Source organism: Pangasianodon hypophthalmus, chromosome 7, assembly GCF_027358585.1.
Source record: "Pangasianodon hypophthalmus isolate fPanHyp1 chromosome 7, fPanHyp1.pri, whole genome shotgun sequence".
In the NCBI taxonomy this organism is placed as follows: domain Eukaryota; kingdom Metazoa; phylum Chordata; class Actinopteri; order Siluriformes; family Pangasiidae; genus Pangasianodon; species Pangasianodon hypophthalmus.
This window is the reverse complement of record NC_069716.1, coordinates 18,505,611-18,521,279: the sequence shown is the minus strand read 5'-3', so window position 1 is coordinate 18,521,279 and position 15,669 is coordinate 18,505,611. Positions and strand designations below refer to the sequence as shown.

The following is a 15,669-nucleotide window of genomic DNA, read 5'->3' as shown; positions in this document are numbered from 1 at the left end:
AGCACATTTTCCTCATCTCATAAGAGGACGATCTGAATTTGTTTTTGAACATATTGTTAAGGTACTTCCTCAATCCTACAGCCTGTGACTCATTGATCAAAGTATGCCAACATTAAGGATGTACCAGTTCTTAAAATGCAGTGGGCATAATCAAGGAGAGAGGCTTCTAGAGCAATGACACACAAGTTGTGGTGGTGTTGTTGTAGCATGTGATGTAAGCCTTATGTTATAAACATAACGTAACAACATATCTCCAAAAAAAATAATAAAAATAATACAATAAAAGGAACCACAAATACAAGAGTATTGGGTGAAACAAACAATGGGTTCAAATAAAATACGCTTCCTCAGAGGGGAAAGCTAAGAATCACGGAATGTAACTGAGGAGGCACAAATTAAGAAATGAGGAAGATCCTTAGTTCTCTATTTTTAGTTCTAGATATTTTTCCTGGTTATTTTTATTTTTATTTATGTATTTTTTTATTTTGATGCAGGGGTGCCATCTAGTGGCAGTGCAGGGATTGTCTTACTAAGGCTGTTCACAAGTTTTCATAAATATCAGTGAAGGGTTTTTTTTCCCCCCCTCCATGTCATTCACAGATCCTCCTAGAGATGCTCCTCAAAGAACTCTGCCCTGAGCTGAACGAAGAGATGGAACACATCTGATCTTGTACACAGTTCCCTGTTAAAAGAAGGATTCACCTTGACTTCACTTATTTTTCTGTTACTTGAACATGCCGGAAGGAAGTTTTATTTAAGAAGCACTATGAGAAAATGCTTGACTTGGTGGCGTCATACTACAGGACTTGACGGACATCACTGTTTTCTCCATCCTTTTTTTTTTTCTTTACTGTTGTTGGTTTCTAACACACCAGATCTAATGCCAACCAACCAAGTTTGTTTCTGTTCCTTTTTTATTGTCTGTGGGATTTTGTTAGACCATAAAATCATAAAATGTGAATAGTCGTGGAATGAGTGTTGTACTTGCTTAAAAAGAGAAAATGAAAACCTGGACCTCTTGAACCTCTCTACCTACATTACAGTACATGTTGTGGTCATTATGAAAGCTTTTAATTGTGCAATGTGTCACGTAAGGTTATTGTGCTCGTTTCCATTTGTGATATTATTATTATTATTATTATTATTATTATTATTATAGATTTTATTTTTATCAAAAATAGACTAGAGCATTTATAAGCAATAAATCGCAAAAGAATATTTGTGTCACTCATTTTACTATTGTTATTGATGAATAAATTTGGGTGGCATGGTGGTGCAGCAGGTAGAGCCTCACTCCAGGGTCACTAGTTTGATCCTGATCACAGGTTACTATTTGTGTAGAGTTTCGTAAGGTCCCCCTTGTCCGCATGGGTTCTCTGTTTCTCTCCCACCTCCAAAAATGTCAGGTCGATCGGCTATGGTAAATTGCATTTAAGTTGTGAACGAGTGTGTAAATGGCCCCCTGTGATGGAATGGTGTCCCTGGGATAGGCTCCGGATCCACTTTGACCCTGACCAGGATAAAGCTGAGCGGGATAAAGTTGAGCGAATTACTAATAACTATGATTCTCAGCTTTTATCATAGCAGAGCAGATGGACAAATTGACATTGCAATATGACTGTTTTCAAAATTATATTCCAAGCTCTTAACTAAACCAAGTGCATTAAAAATTAGCACTGAGGTCAGAAAATTGGGCCAAACCTGAGAGGTGTATGACCATTTGAATGTTTTTTTTTTTTCCCATACCATAATGATAAGAGGTTTTCTGTAAACATTTCTCAAATCAAAAAAAAAAAAAAAAAAAAAAAAAAAAAAAAAAAAAACAGAGAGAGAGAATAAAAAAAAGTACTGAATAAAGCAAGTGAAGAATCATGTCAGAATGCTAGGAAAACTTTTTTCACTTTTAGAACATGCATGGTGTATTTACCAGGGGAATTTACTATGGCAGCACCGCCCACATATACAGTTGGGGTCATGAGTTTACACATGCCTTGCAGAATCTGCAAAATGTTAATAATTAAAGAAAATAAAAACAGGAAAATTGCATGTTTTTTTTTTTATTAGTATGTTGGATCTCATCATCATATAGCCACTGCTGTAAAGGGGTCAAATATGCAGAAAATGCTGGAAAAACAATGAATGTGCAGAACCTGGAGGATTGTTCTGAAGAACATGGGGCTGTTTAACTGCTCAGAACAAACCAGCGTCTCATGAACAACTATCACAAAACACAAAAACAGTTGTTGATCATCCAGGTAACAACATACAGTATTAAGAATCAAGCGTATGTAAACTTTTGAACTGGTTCTTCTGTGTAAATTCAGTTATTATTTTGTCTTGTGGACTATATGTGAACATCTGTTATGTGAAATAGCTTATTCAGGGCAGAACTAATAAAAAACAAAATGCGATTTTTATGATCCCTCTTATTTATTTATTTATTCATTTAAATTATTAACATTTTGCAGATTCTGCAAGGCGTATGTAAACTTATGACCCCAACTGTATTACATTCTGCAATAAATGAGGTCCATCTGGAGGTCCTTGAACACTTCAGGATTCATCAGGGCTGCCTGCAAAGAAAGATGTGAGGAAAAAAAATCACTGTCACGAACTACACCCACACCAAAGGAAGCAACATATGTCAGTATCAGTGCAATTCTTCATTAGCACAGGGACCATGTAACTATCTAGGTGTCCAGAGTTTACATACATGAAGATGCATTCACAACCCAAATTAACAGGAATTCCTTTTTACCTGCTCATTCATGCAGTTATCCAGTCAGCGAATCATGTGGCAGCAGCACAATGCATAAAGTCATGCATATACAGGTCAAGAGTTAATGTTCGCTTTAAACATCCAGTTTGGGTGAGTCTGTGTCCATTGTAGCCTCAAATTTCTGTCCTTGGCTGACAGGAGTGGAACCAGATGTGGTCTTGTGCTGTTGTATCCCATCTGCCTCAAGGTGTGATGTGTTAAGCATTCTGAGATGTTTTTCTGCTCACCATGGTTGTAAAGAGTGGTTATTTGATTTACTGTAGACTTTGTTAGCTCGTACCAGTCTGGCCGTTCTCTTCAACAAGGCGTTTCTGCCTACAGAACTGCTGCTCACTGGATGTTTTTTGCACCATTCTGTGTAAACTCTAGAGACAGTTGTGTGTGTGAAAATCCCAGGAGAGCAACAGTTTCAGAAATACTTAAACCAGCCCTTCTGGCTCCAACAACCATGCCATGGTCAAAGTCACAGAGATCACATTTTTCTCCATTCTGAAGTTTGACGTGAACATTAACTGAAGGATGTTGACCCGTATCTGCATGATTTTATGCACCGTGCTGCCACCGCATGATTGGATGATTGGATAAATGCATGAATGAGCAGGTGTACAGGTGTTCCTAATAAAGTAGCCGGTAAGTGTATGTTCAGGGCCTTACCTTGGTGTAATAGTGCTGTGCTTTCTCTGTGTTCTGTGCGACTCCCCGGCCTAACTGGAGGCAGCGGGCGTAGTAGAACAGGCCTATAGCTATGCCTTTACAAATGTACTCAGGGTCACAGCCTGTGAAAGTTGCTATAGCACTAACATCTTCATACTTGCACACCCTGCAATGCAAGAGCATTCATTGTTCCTTTAACCACTTTAATTCCCGTTACCTGTCGGCATGTCCTGACTTATATTCCTCACTCTCACTATATACCGTGCCTTAAGGTAAATAACTGTATAATAAGCATGTATAGTAAGTATGAGGAGTTAAATTATCATAACTTTAAGATATACATCATCTGGGAATATACTGTATGTATTGTATACACGTATGACAGGTACATAAGACAGAGAATCAGTAAATTCCCTGTTGTAAATCCTTCTTTGTTCTGAATCTCTATTTACAACTACTGTATACACAAACAATAACAATAACATGATTAACAATCTGTTATCATCTGATCAAGCTCTTTCATAGTTAGGTACCTGTAACTGCTTCTCCATATGAGGCATCCATGAAATATACATACATATACAATCATCAAGCACTTTATCAGGAACACTATACTAATACGGGGTAGGGCCTCCCTTTGCTCTCAAAACAGCCTCAATTCTTCATGGCATGGGTTCCACAAGATGTTTGAAACATTCCTTTTAGATTCTGGTCCATGTTGACATGAATGCATCACACAATTCCTGCAGATTTTTCAGATTTCTCCTGTTCCACCACATCCCAAAGGTGGTCTACTGGCTTCAGATCCAGTGACTGGGAAGACCACTGAAGAACACTGAACTCATGTTCATTAAACCAGTTTGAGGTGACTTTTGCTTTGTGACATGGTGCATTATCATGCTGGAAGTAGCCATTAGAAGATGGGTAAGTTGTGGCCATGAAGGGATGCATATGCTCAGAAACAATACTCAAATAGGCTGTGGCATTCAAGCGATGATTGATGGGTATTAAAGGGCCCAAAGTGTGCCAAGAAAACGTTCCCCACATCATTACACCACCACCACCAGCCTGAACTGTTGGCACAAGGCAGGTTGTGTCCATTGATTTATTCTGTTGGTGCCAAGTTCTGACCCTACCATCTGTGTGCCTCAGCAAAAATCGAGATTCATCAGACCAGTCTTCAGCTGTCTAGTTTTGGTGAGCCTGTGCCCACTGCAGCCTCAGCTTTCTGTTCTTGGCAGAAGTGGAACCTGATGTGGTCTTCTGCTGTTGTAGCCCATCCACCTCAAGGTTTGACGTGTTGTGCATTCTGAGATGCTTTTCTGCTCACCACAATTGTATAGAGTGATTATCTGAGTTACTGTAGTCTTTCTATCACACTGAACCAGTCTGGCTGTTTTCCACTTACTCATCAACAAGGTGTTTCCATCTGCAGAATTGCCACTGACTGGATGTTTTTTATTTATTGCCCCATTGTGAATAAACTCTAGAGACTGTTTTGTGTGAAAATCCCAGGAGATCAGCAGTTATAGAAATAATCAACCCAGCCCATCTGGCACCACCAATCATGCCACAGTCAAAATCACTGAGATCACATCATCCCCCCATTCTGATGGTTGATGTGAGCATTACCCATAGCTGCTGGCCCGTATCTGAATGATTTTATGCATTGCACGGCTGCCACATGATTGGATGATTAGATAATTGCATGAATGAGATGTACAGGTGTTCCTAATAAAGTGCTCTCACTAAGTTTTTTTCTCATTTAATGCATATGTGGCAACTATAATGTAGAGCAAGAATATCACTAGTATGGATGCACAGTAAAGGGTACAATGATATGATTATTTTTGCTTAATATTAAAATCACACTTGTTTATCAGGATGATCAGCCTACTTAGCAGTATAGTTTTATAATTTTTATCATTTTAAACCAAAGTTTTCCTTTGATACTGTACATTAAATCCAATTTTAAAATAAAACCACTCCTTTGTCATGCTTATATCTAATTAATCAAATTTGTGCATATTCAGTGTTAAAGACTAACCATTAAAAAAAGAACTCAAAATACATAAATAAGTAAACAAACAAATACAGTATAGTATTTGTTTATTTATATTATACTAACATGAACCAACCAGCCAGAATTTCTGAGAGGATTTTTTTAAATTCATGTTCATAAACGTTTACAATCTTTGCTGCTGAGACTAACTAGATAGCTAACAACTACAGCTACTCAGAAACATATGAAGGACGAGATTTGTGATTCAACGCTCCAACGTCAATAAAAGTCTAACCAATTCGCTTTAGCCAGCTGGTATTAGCCATAACTTTAGCCAAGTTCACCAGTATGGACTTGATTAATTTTCTGTACAGCAGCGCCGACAGGCAAATCACAGGTTTCTATTAATGTGCTCATTCTAATATGTAACAACAGCACAGGGTCTCGTTCACATAAACTGATTTAAAAAGTGTGTTTTTGTTGATATGGTGAATTTTTCTTTGAGGAGATTTTTGGAAAGATTTCTGGTCTCCATTTTCAGCGCCTTGTAACTTTCAGGGGTAAAGCTATAACGTTATGTTTTCCATCAGGGGAAGCTGCACTTTTATGTCTTGTTAACTTCAACAAAGACAAGAGAAGAGAAGACTGGTGAGGGAATGTGTCAGCAGGAGCGAACAACACTAAACATAACAATAACTAGATAAAAGGTACTGATGTGTCATTCTCTGTGTCACAAATAAGAAACTGTTAGCATTGGCAAATTGCCTGTGCTGTAAGAGGAGTAAAACAATTTAGGGGGTTAATGGCCCTTACACCATCAAACCACCAAGAGGTTGATTGTTTTCCTATTACAGCATGCCCCATCGTGTTTTATTCCTTACATGGGGAAACCAAAAATGATGATGATTAATTCAAATATAATTAATTGTGGAACTCTGCTATAACCAGAGTCAAAATTATCTTCTGAATTTATCCAAGTGAAGAATCAGGTGTTCTGTAGAGACATTTCATGACCAATCTTATTTGCATGCCAACAATTTACTCTCGGTAGCTGAATTTGTCCGGTATCCATCACTAACGAAGTTCTGCAAGTATAATTGAATATGTTTCTATGCTTTCTTTATGACTTGTCCTTTAGTTATTTACTTGCCGTACCTCTTAGCCAAAAGTGCTGCTCTGGTGTAGAGTTTGCGCTGGTAGTAGTAAGCTGCAAGGTGACCCTGGGCATAAACGCTCCCCCTCGCAGCAGCCTCCGTGAGGCAGTAACGAGCAGCCTTAAGGTCCTTAGACACACCGTATCCATATAGGTACATGATCCCCAGCGCCCCCTGGGACTCCAGGCTGCCATTACCACAGGCCTCAGAGTGCCAATAGAACGCCTAGGATAGACGCACAATATCAGACTATTATACATATTTTACCAAAAGAGAACTGTTTCTATCACACTTGTGATTTTATCTTGCTTTGTTGAAACCATTTTCAGAATCCCAATTTAGCCAGTGTCTGCTGGAGAGAGTAGAGTACAAAGTGTAAATGATTTCAGGTCAAGGTAACTGGATTTGTGATATCATATCTGTTCTTACTTGTACACCACAACATGTTTAACCAAACGCTCACTTTTTTTTTTTTTTTAAACAGTGCGATTGTTAGTCAATGCTTCACTACCCTTTTGAGATCCCGTATTTCTGGACTGGAATAGAACAAGCCGAGAGAGGACTGAGCTTCCACGCTGGCGTTGGGGTTTCCATCATCTGCTGCAATGAGCCAGTACCTGCAAGCATGAAGAGACGCTGCTCAGAACTAGAGATTTCTTCATTGATTTGTTGTTCATTGTTCATCAGAAGCTGCTCTGACTGCACTCACTTCTCTGCCTCTTCTCTGGAGGCCTGCACTCCAAAACCGTGTAGGTAGGCTCTGCCCAGGTTGTACAAAGCTGCGTATCTGACACTGCCTGTGTCACGTTCAGCTACTCTTCTCATATAGTCCACTGCTTTGCTCTGTTTGGGACACGTTATGGCAGGAAGAAAATGAATACATAACAGATTTACTGGCAGGAATAGTGTACATATTATCATTTCTATAGTAACAGCTAATTCACAGGGACTCCACATATTCTAAACCTGATAATATACAGATTTACAACTGTGTTGTAACGTAATGTGTTGTATTGTAATGTGTAATCATTAATATGGTGTAGTACTAGATGTTTGTCTAACATTTATGGAAGGAGTCTCTGGTGTTTATAAGAGTCATTAAGTTCTCCAGCAGGAAGACTTTGTGTTTTCCAGTTTCTTAGTATTATGAAAAGCTGCGTTTGTTTGTCTTATTAACTTCAAGAGAGTGGAAAAAAGAGGCTGGTGACAGTTTATAGCTGTTGTATCATAAGTGATAACAGGAACTAACTTGTCTAACATGATGTTCCCCAAAATTACACGTCAATAAAAACTAAAAAATGATAACGTGGTTCTTTAATCAATAAATAAATGTAACAGTCATTGGGAAATTGCTGTGGTATTAGAGGAATAAAACCCCTTGGGGCATGCTGTTATAGGAAAATAATCAGCTTTGGCTTTATAATTGATTATTTTCCTATAACAGCAAATAGACTCCGAATAGAGACAGAATAGAGTATGATTCTGTTACAGGAGTTCAGGGATCTCTTGTTATGATGAGATTATAAAGGCAGTAGTAGCTAGGAATGATTCCACTACCTTTACTATAACCCTCTACTTCTGAATCCTGTGGGACACCATCATTCAAACAAAACTCACAGGGTCTGCTGTGGTAGTAAGTCCATCGTAGTACATAACAGCCAGCTGGTAGAGAGCCTCTGGTTCTCTATCCTTAATCCCATCAAATACAGCCTCAGCTTCTGTATAGTTACCCTGTCGCACAAGATGAATTATCACAATTTGACATAAATCTTAATGTTGCGCACAGGCTGGTAATTGGATTTTGGTGGCTTGTGATTATCTTCGAAAAAGGAAACGCTCTAAAAATCCATTAATGCAATCCATACTCCCACTGCACCCCTCCCACCGAGCAGTCTCTGTGTCTAAAACCACTGAGTCTCACAAACATGGAGCAGTGGAATTATTACCTCCTCATAGTAGAGATGTCCCAGCAGCAAGCTGGCCTGTGTGTCTCCTGCTTCAGCCTTGCTCTTTAGCAGCTTCTCAGCCTTCTCCACCAGGCATTCTGCTTTTAAATCCTTTCACATGTTAGACATTTCCAGCACAGATTAGAGAAACCATCTTAAAATAAAGACATGTCTTCCCAAGCATTGTTGATGGACTGCATTAGAATTAAACATCTTAAGCTAATGCTGATTACTAAACTGTAAGGCAAGCATATAATACTAATGCACGAGCACTTATATTTACTGTTTTATTTTACTTATTTATTTATTTATTTTACAGAATGTATGTATGTGGAGTATGTGGAGATCACTAAGATGTCATTAGCCCTCTTTTCTGTAGTGTCTGTAGTGTCTTTTCTGTATGAGTGACAAGCACTCATGTTGATGGATGATCATGTTTAAATTTTTCATTTCTTCAGTGACTTTAATAGTATTAATGAAGAACTGTAATTGTATTACAGAAGAATAAATGTACCTGCTTTACACGGAATGATTAACATGCCAGCTCTTTCAGCTGGTAATAATAAACCAAATTAATCTATGTAAATGCAAGTAGCAGTCAAGTAGCTAATGATGTTCTCAAAGCTACCTGAATTCCCGTCGCACTTGAACGCCTCATGGTTCTCATAAACACTGAGAACAGCTTTGAGCACTTTGGCTGTTCTGATTTTCTGCAGGTTTTCGATCCTGTGAGCCATCTGGTCGGAGGAGTCCATCACTCTTTAAAGGACTCACGACATTTTAACACAGTAACAAGGCTTAGAGACATTAATACGTAGACGAAAGTGGATAAACTTGATGATTAGCTGCGCTTACCCCTGATTTTAGTAGCTGACCGCTGAGTACACCCGTCTCCATGACAACCGGTTGCGTGGTGACGCTCTGGCACTGATTTGTATGCAGCGTTCAATGGCCGTTTAAGAGACAATTACTGACATTAAACGACATTGGGAGATTTTAGATTTTTAGGTCGCACAACCTGTTTTTTTTCCACTCGTTAAACTTTTTTTTTTTCAGTCCTTAAACTCCTTAAACTCAGGCAAGGGGAACTGAGTAAAGACTCCTATTTTTTTCCCCAACGTAATTTGCGAATCTGCGCTCCACCTCTAAGTACAATTCATCATCATCATCATCATCATCGTCATCATTATTATTATTATTATTATTATTATTATTATTATTGATTATATAGCTGGAGTTAGAGGAATGTCGAAGAGTAGGGAAACATCTTGCCAAGAAAACACAGTCTCAAATAAATTACTATTTGCTGATAACACTAACTTGTGGACTTTTATTTCATTTTATTCACTTTATTTGTGACATACGTAAAGAACTTTCTATTCAAAGTTAGTCTCCATTTATGAAACAGCATCCGACTTAATAATATGACACTTTTATTTTGATTTGTTCTCGACAGTCGTGTGTGAGTTCACAGGGCTGTCAAAGTCAGCTAGCCTCTCTCCCATTTAGCCGAGCTAGCTAGTTCACTTTAATTCAAAATGGCATCAGTTGAGGAAATATCTAATGATGTGTTAGATGCGGGAGAGGAGTTAAAGACAAACTATGACAATATGGAAGAAGAACTAAATATGGATCTGGAGGAGCCTTTGAGCGGCGGATATGTGTTTTACAGGTACATACTGCAGCTTGGTGGCTAGTTTGCTAGCTAGTTAGTTAGCATAGCCGGTTGCTGTAGTTCTTGTACTCAGGCAAAGCTTTAGAAAGTTAAACTACTTCACTGTGGCTAATTCACTAATTCACTATATTATCTGGGAAAATGTTAGGTATGAGATTACTGGGTTTGCATTAAAGGTGTCTTTAGAGCGGTTTCTGAAAAAGCAAAGCTGACTAGCATTGAGCGCTATGATGCTAGCTCCCTTGTTACACTAGTCTGCTGCAAAACCTAGCTTGTTCTGACCAGCTACCAGTTAGCCATGTTTGCCAGCTATTTATTATTTTCTAGCTTCCTTATTCCCTGACTATTATATTGATTATTTTATAATTGCCTTACTGTTGTGATATTTCTTAAAAACAACTTGTCTATCTAGCATTTGTAGTAGTAATTGAGAAACTGTTCCCTTTCCAGCACTTAGCACCTGGCAGAGATGATCAGTTGGAGCAGTTCAGCTTGTGTTTTGTAATCTGGTAGCTCTGCAGTTTTCAGCAGGGTGGTATTACATACATATTTTAAGCACAAGTCTTTTAACCAGGCCTCAATGTTTTTCTTTTAAAAGGGACAGGAAAGAATGGGCAGATCTGGAGCCTGTTCCTCAGGATGATGGACCAAACCCTGTGGTAAAAATCGCATATTCAGACAGATGTAAGTGAAGTTTGCTTGTTCAGTTTACACACACACTTTAATAAATGAAAGATAAAATATGTAAACTTGGTGGCTTTGTGTCTTTACAGTCACAGATGTGTATGATTACTTCAGAGCCTTGCTGAAGAATGATGAGAAGAGTGAGAGAGCGTTCGAGCTCACTGCTGAAGCCATTGATCTTAACGCTGCAAATTATACAGTATGGTGAGTTTGGTAGAGCATGGTAGAAGTATTGTCACACTACTTAGACAATTCATGATATACACACACAGGCCACTTTTTTTTTTAGACGCACTTACGTCGTTGGTGCACCTTGTTGGAGTGCAGTTAGATGTTGAAATATAAGGGTGTAACGATGCACTCCAGTCATGATACTGGCTTTGCGATTTGATTCGGTTTGATTGTCAGAATATTTTGAGCAAAATTTTAAAGAAGAAAATTTTAAAAGACTCCTGTTTTATTTCTGAATCATAAACAATGTGCATTTTTGTCTGTAAAAAACTAAATACATCAAAATTTGCTACGAACAGAGGTTTAATATTGTAACCAAAACGTACTACAGGTTCACTATGTCCTAAAAATAAATAAATAAATAAATAAATAAATAAATGTATAAATTCTTCCAAAAATTTGAATTAATAAACAGTCTCTGACCTGGAGACCTGTTTCAGTAATTGACTGACACATAATGAGCTCTGTAGCAGCATCTAAGGTGTCATTTTAACTGGGAATAGAGCTCCAAAGTCGGATAAAGTGACTCACTTCTGCGGCTTTTTTCTCGGGCACTATAGGTTGCAGTGGCGCGGGGCTGGTGTCATTTGAAAGCTGCTTTAAAAGAGCTGTTTTTAATTGTTATCACATGGTTGTGTAACCTTATAACCTATAATGTGTGTTGGTCGTTGTGTTGATTCGGACGGAATGCGATAATGTGAACAGCGTCACCAAAAAAAGTAAAAAAGAAATCTCAATCTAGAGTATTTGCTAGAAGAAAGTGGCTGTTTTTTCTAGCTATGTACCATATTTACACTCCATACTGTAATCCCACACAAGTACATGTCTTTAATGCAAGTTAATTTCTTTCACCTTTATTTTAAGTGTTTGTAATAGGGAGTGTGTTGAGGTTGATTAGTAAGCTACATGGGCAGCCAAAAGTATTTGGACACCTGACCAATCATACAATCAGTTTCTAAATTATACTGTCTTATCACCCAGCTCTAGCTCCACTTTAAAGGTTATTGGTAATATGGTTTCTTCATGCTTTGCTTGCTGGAATCCACTGTACAGGCACTACAGGAGAGTACTGCTGCAGGCTTTGGAGAAAGATCTGAGAAAGGAGATGAAATATATCACTGCAATTATAGAAGACCAACCCAAGAACTATCAAGTCTGGTAATACTGCCCTCACTTTATTATCATTAAACCAACCTGTAAGCCCAGATTACAGATCCAAAAAAAAAAAAAAAAACTATGTCCCAGATTAATGATTGTACTGTTATATTTACAGTTAGATTTTTAATTGCCACATGTTTATAATTAGATTTGTATGTAACATCTGAGTATTGTCGTACATAACACACACACAGAATTCTTCACTTTCTTTGCCATATGTAATATGTGTAGTTAACCCAGTTAAGATATACCTCTTGATAAAATCCATTTCTCTTGATTGTTGTTTTCCCCCCACTTGTAAGGCTTATAGTGTTGTTGCACTCCAGCCCCCCTTGACTTTGCTCTTTGTGCTTGGCTAAAGGCATCACAGGCGCATGGTGGTTGAGTGGCTTAATGATCCATCTGAAGAGCTGCAGTTCACATCTGAGATCCTCGTTCAGGATGCCAAGAACTACCATGCATGGCAGCACAGACAGTGGGTCATTCAGGTAAAAGTCCATATGACTTCACGCTTCTCTCTTCCAGTCACGCAAACCTAAAATTCGATGAGCAAGTTTTTTTTCTTTCTCTGAAAGCATTCACAGGAGATTGTGAAAATTGTAAGGGTGAATCTCAGAAGCAGCAGGCGGCAGGATTTGGAACAAAATCTTCTTTTCCTTGGCAACCAGGCTGGTGATTTGCCCACCCCTCCTGCAATATGTACTAAAATTCAGTCACTTCAGCAAGGATGTTGAAAGATTTTATTTTATTTCTGCGGCCTTTAATACAACATTAACTAGAATCCATTGTTTACATGCGTCATTGTGGAAGGAAGAGCACCTATGCCTGTTACTGTAATGCTAAAAAATGTTCAGGAATGTTGAGTTACAGTAGATACAGGAGGTGTGGTGCTGTAATTTGTGGAGTCAAAAACTTGTGGATATTTTACTACATTGTCTGTGTGTACGTGCTTTTAGGAGTGTAAGGTCTTAAGTGTGCCACTATAACTTTAGAAGTTAAAAAACATTTACTGGAATAGTTTTGCCGTAGTGACCAACGAATCAAAGAATGTTCCAGCATTTTTCTTTCCAACATAATCTCTGTCATATCTGTAGCTTATATTCAATTACAGCTGACGAGAATTTTGACACGTTTTCCTTTACTTAGAGCTTACTTGTATAGAAAACCTGGTAGTTGCTGAATTTCACCAATAAACAGTTAATTTGTTATGCATGTGTGATCATAGGCACTGAGACACCCCTGTATTTACATTGATAATGCATAAGCACACATTCTCCCTCATCTGAAAAAGCATTCCCTTTTTCTGAAATTGGCCTAATTATGGAGAATTGTTTAGATCTTTATTATAAAGATAACTTTTACTGAAGAATTCATGAGAACACGTTGCAAGTGTATCACAAACTTTTATTAAATGACAGGAAGCTAGACTTACAGGGTAAGTGATTTCTGAGTAAATGGGTTTTCTGTTCTTTTCTCAGCGGAGGAAATCATTTTAAAATGATTGTGGTAATCTCACCCACACTACAGATGCAGTAAAACGCTGACATATTCCTTTGCCTCTCAGCTGTTCAGCTGTGTGCTTGGATTGTATAAGTTGCAATTTGATTTGGATCAAAGCATCTGGCATGCGAATAAATGTAAATGTCGAGCAGAAAGCTTTAGTATCAAACCTCTCTCTCTTTGTGTGTGTGTATGTGTGTGTGTGGTGCACAGGAATATAAACTTTGGGACGGGGAGCTGGAATACGTAGAGGAACTGCTGGAGGAAGATGTGAGGAATAACTCTGCGTGGAACCAGCGTCATTTTGTCATCAGCCATACCACCACTTACTCTTCCTCAGAAGTGCTAGAGCGAGAAGTGCAGTGAGTGCTGCAAATAGACCAGGCCGAATCTGTCACATTTTTTCTTTCTTCTTGCATGATCTATGTTTATTCCATCTTGTAGGATCCTGTTACCATTTATTTTATTTTATTTTATTCGCTGTTTTTGAACCTCGTAACAGTTTGTTTCTCTTTCGTTCTGCAAAAGGTACACAATAAAACAAATCAAGAAAGCACCACACAATGAAAGTGCATGGAACTATTTGAAAGGGTAAGAGTAAGAGTTGTACTTTGTCCTTATCAATGAAAATATATGTATTATTTATTTCTATATTAGTCTTTTGATAGACTACAAGGGTAATGTGTACATGTGAACAGTAGATGGCACCATTTCTCAATATAGTAGATTTCGACTCATTCTTTATCATAATGGAAAAAAAGGAATCATTCACAAACCACAAAACAGAAGTTTAACTTGTCTTATTTTGTAATCTCAAGACAACACTTATGACCTGTTCTAACACTTTGCATTTGCCATATGGAGGTTTGTGAGTTTTGAACTAAAGTGTCGCTCTTGTGTATGATTGATTGGGGTAGGATTCTGCAGGCTACAGGACTATCGGCGCATCCTGGGGTGCTGCAGCAAGTTCAGGAACTGCAGGAGACGTCCTGCTCACCACATCTGCTTGGCTTCCTAGTGGATTTCTACGAGGACGCACTCGAAACCAATAACAGTAACAACAAGGCAGACACACTCAACAAGGCCTTGGAGGTAAATTAAAAAAAATCTTAAACACAGCCCCAATATTGTATTTGTCAGACTAGTACAGATATAATTATAGAAATTATTATGGGAATGGGGAAAATGTTTCTTGAACAGTTATCTCTTGAACAATTGTTGAAAAATTGGAATTTTACCAAGCCTTATGTATATTAAAAATTTCAACAGTACATCTGTCTCTAATGTTAAAATAAACACTAGGTTGGGGCTGTCAAAGTCCTTTAAAACCACATTCAAATATGAAAGCTGTAATGTTATACTCCCACAGACTGGGTGAACATAGTGAGGGTTATTCTTACGTTTACATTTATGGCATTTGGCCGGCGCCCTTATAAAGAGCGACTTACAGAAGTGCATTGAAGTCTCTATCAATAAATACATCCTGATACTTGTTCACTAAGTCACGGACTAAGAAGACCATCGGTTTAAATACTCAGTTGGGGAGGGAATATAGTAAGAAAAGCACACAAGTTAGCACTTTAATTAAAAAAAAATGTGTACTCTAAGTATTTCAGGAAGAGGTAGGTCTTTAGACAATGTTTGAAGACTGCCAGTGACACGGCTGTTCGGGCATCTAGGGGGAGTTCATTCCACCACCTAGGTGCCAGAACAGAGAAGAGTCTTGATGCAGGCCTTCCTTGTACCCTGAGAGATGGTGGATCCAGTTGAGCAGTGCTAGAGGATCTGAGGGAGCATGGTGTAGTGCAGGGTGTGATAAGTGCTTTGAGGTACGAGAGTGCTGGTCCGTTTTTGGCTTTGTAGACATCAGTGTTTTAAATCTGATG

At 38.3% G+C, this 15,669-nt stretch overlaps 3 protein-coding genes across 7 annotated transcripts in view; 2 read left to right on the top strand and 1 right to left on the bottom strand.

The window, feature by feature from the left end:
- The window catches only part of snx25 (sorting nexin 25), a 47,651-nt gene extending 46,435 nt beyond the window's left edge, over positions 1-1,216 (top strand). Inside the window, exon 19 of the mRNA XM_026918043.3 lies at positions 601-1,216. Coding sequence (XP_026773844.2) covers positions 601-666 — 66 coding nt within the window. The 3' untranslated portion in view covers positions 667-1,216. The remainder of the gene's footprint in view (positions 1-600) is intronic.
- A 621-nt stretch (positions 1,217-1,837) lies between these two features.
- Positions 1,838-9,540, bottom strand: lrp2bp (LRP2 binding protein). 3 transcript variants are annotated; one of them, XM_026918364.3, is made up of 9 exons: positions 9,391-9,540; positions 9,164-9,294; positions 8,536-8,636; positions 8,207-8,320; positions 7,299-7,432; positions 7,101-7,206; positions 6,591-6,814; positions 3,434-3,599; positions 1,838-2,573 (listed from the first exon to the last, which is right to left on the bottom strand). In XM_026918364.3, the coding sequence occupies exons 2-9, from the start codon at positions 9,288-9,290 to the stop codon at positions 2,508-2,510; spliced, it is 1,038 nt and encodes a 345-aa protein (XP_026774165.3). In that variant the 5' UTR covers positions 9,291-9,294; positions 9,391-9,540; the 3' UTR covers positions 1,838-2,507. The 3 variants fall into 3 exon arrangements, with proteins under 3 accessions (XP_026774165.3, XP_026774166.3, XP_026774169.3); XM_026918365.3 differs by having other exon boundaries at positions 8,536-8,633; positions 9,164-9,540; XM_026918368.3 differs by lacking the exon at positions 3,434-3,599 and having other exon boundaries at positions 9,164-9,539.
- Positions 9,541-9,979: 439 nt separating this feature from the next.
- The window catches only part of fnta (farnesyltransferase, CAAX box, alpha), a 33,790-nt gene continuing 28,100 nt past the window's right edge, over positions 9,980-15,669 (top strand). For 2 of the 3 annotated variants that reach the window (XM_026918514.3, XM_053235561.1), the window contains exons 1-8: positions 9,981-10,207; positions 10,809-10,894; positions 10,984-11,098; positions 12,179-12,283; positions 12,645-12,771; positions 13,997-14,145; positions 14,312-14,374; positions 14,701-14,875. In XM_026918514.3, coding sequence (XP_026774315.3) covers positions 10,074-10,207; positions 10,809-10,894; positions 10,984-11,098; positions 12,179-12,283; positions 12,645-12,771; positions 13,997-14,145; positions 14,312-14,374; positions 14,701-14,875 — 954 coding nt within the window. In that variant the 5' untranslated portion in view covers positions 9,981-10,073. Of the gene's footprint in view, positions 10,208-10,808; positions 10,895-10,983; positions 11,099-12,178; positions 12,284-12,644; positions 12,772-13,996; positions 14,146-14,311; positions 14,375-14,700; positions 14,876-15,669 lie in introns of all 3 variants that reach the window. The other variant, XM_053235560.1, reaches the window with a different exon arrangement.

What these genes read in the sequence shown, in the direction of transcription:
- lrp2bp (XM_026918364.3), bottom strand. Translation starts at nt 9,290, where the DNA reads ATGGACTCCTCCGACCAGATGGCTCACAGGATCGAAAACCTGCAGAAA. An exon ending in TTACTACCACAGCAGACCCT is followed by an intron (nt 7,433 to 8,206) that starts GTGAGTTTTGTT and finishes TGTCCCAAACAG; the next exon opens with AGCAAAGCAGTGGACTATAT. An exon ending in GCAGCACTTTTGGCTAAGAG is followed by an intron (nt 3,600 to 6,590) that starts GTACGGCAAGTA and finishes CTTGCATTGCAG; the next exon opens with GGTGTGCAAGTATGAAGATG.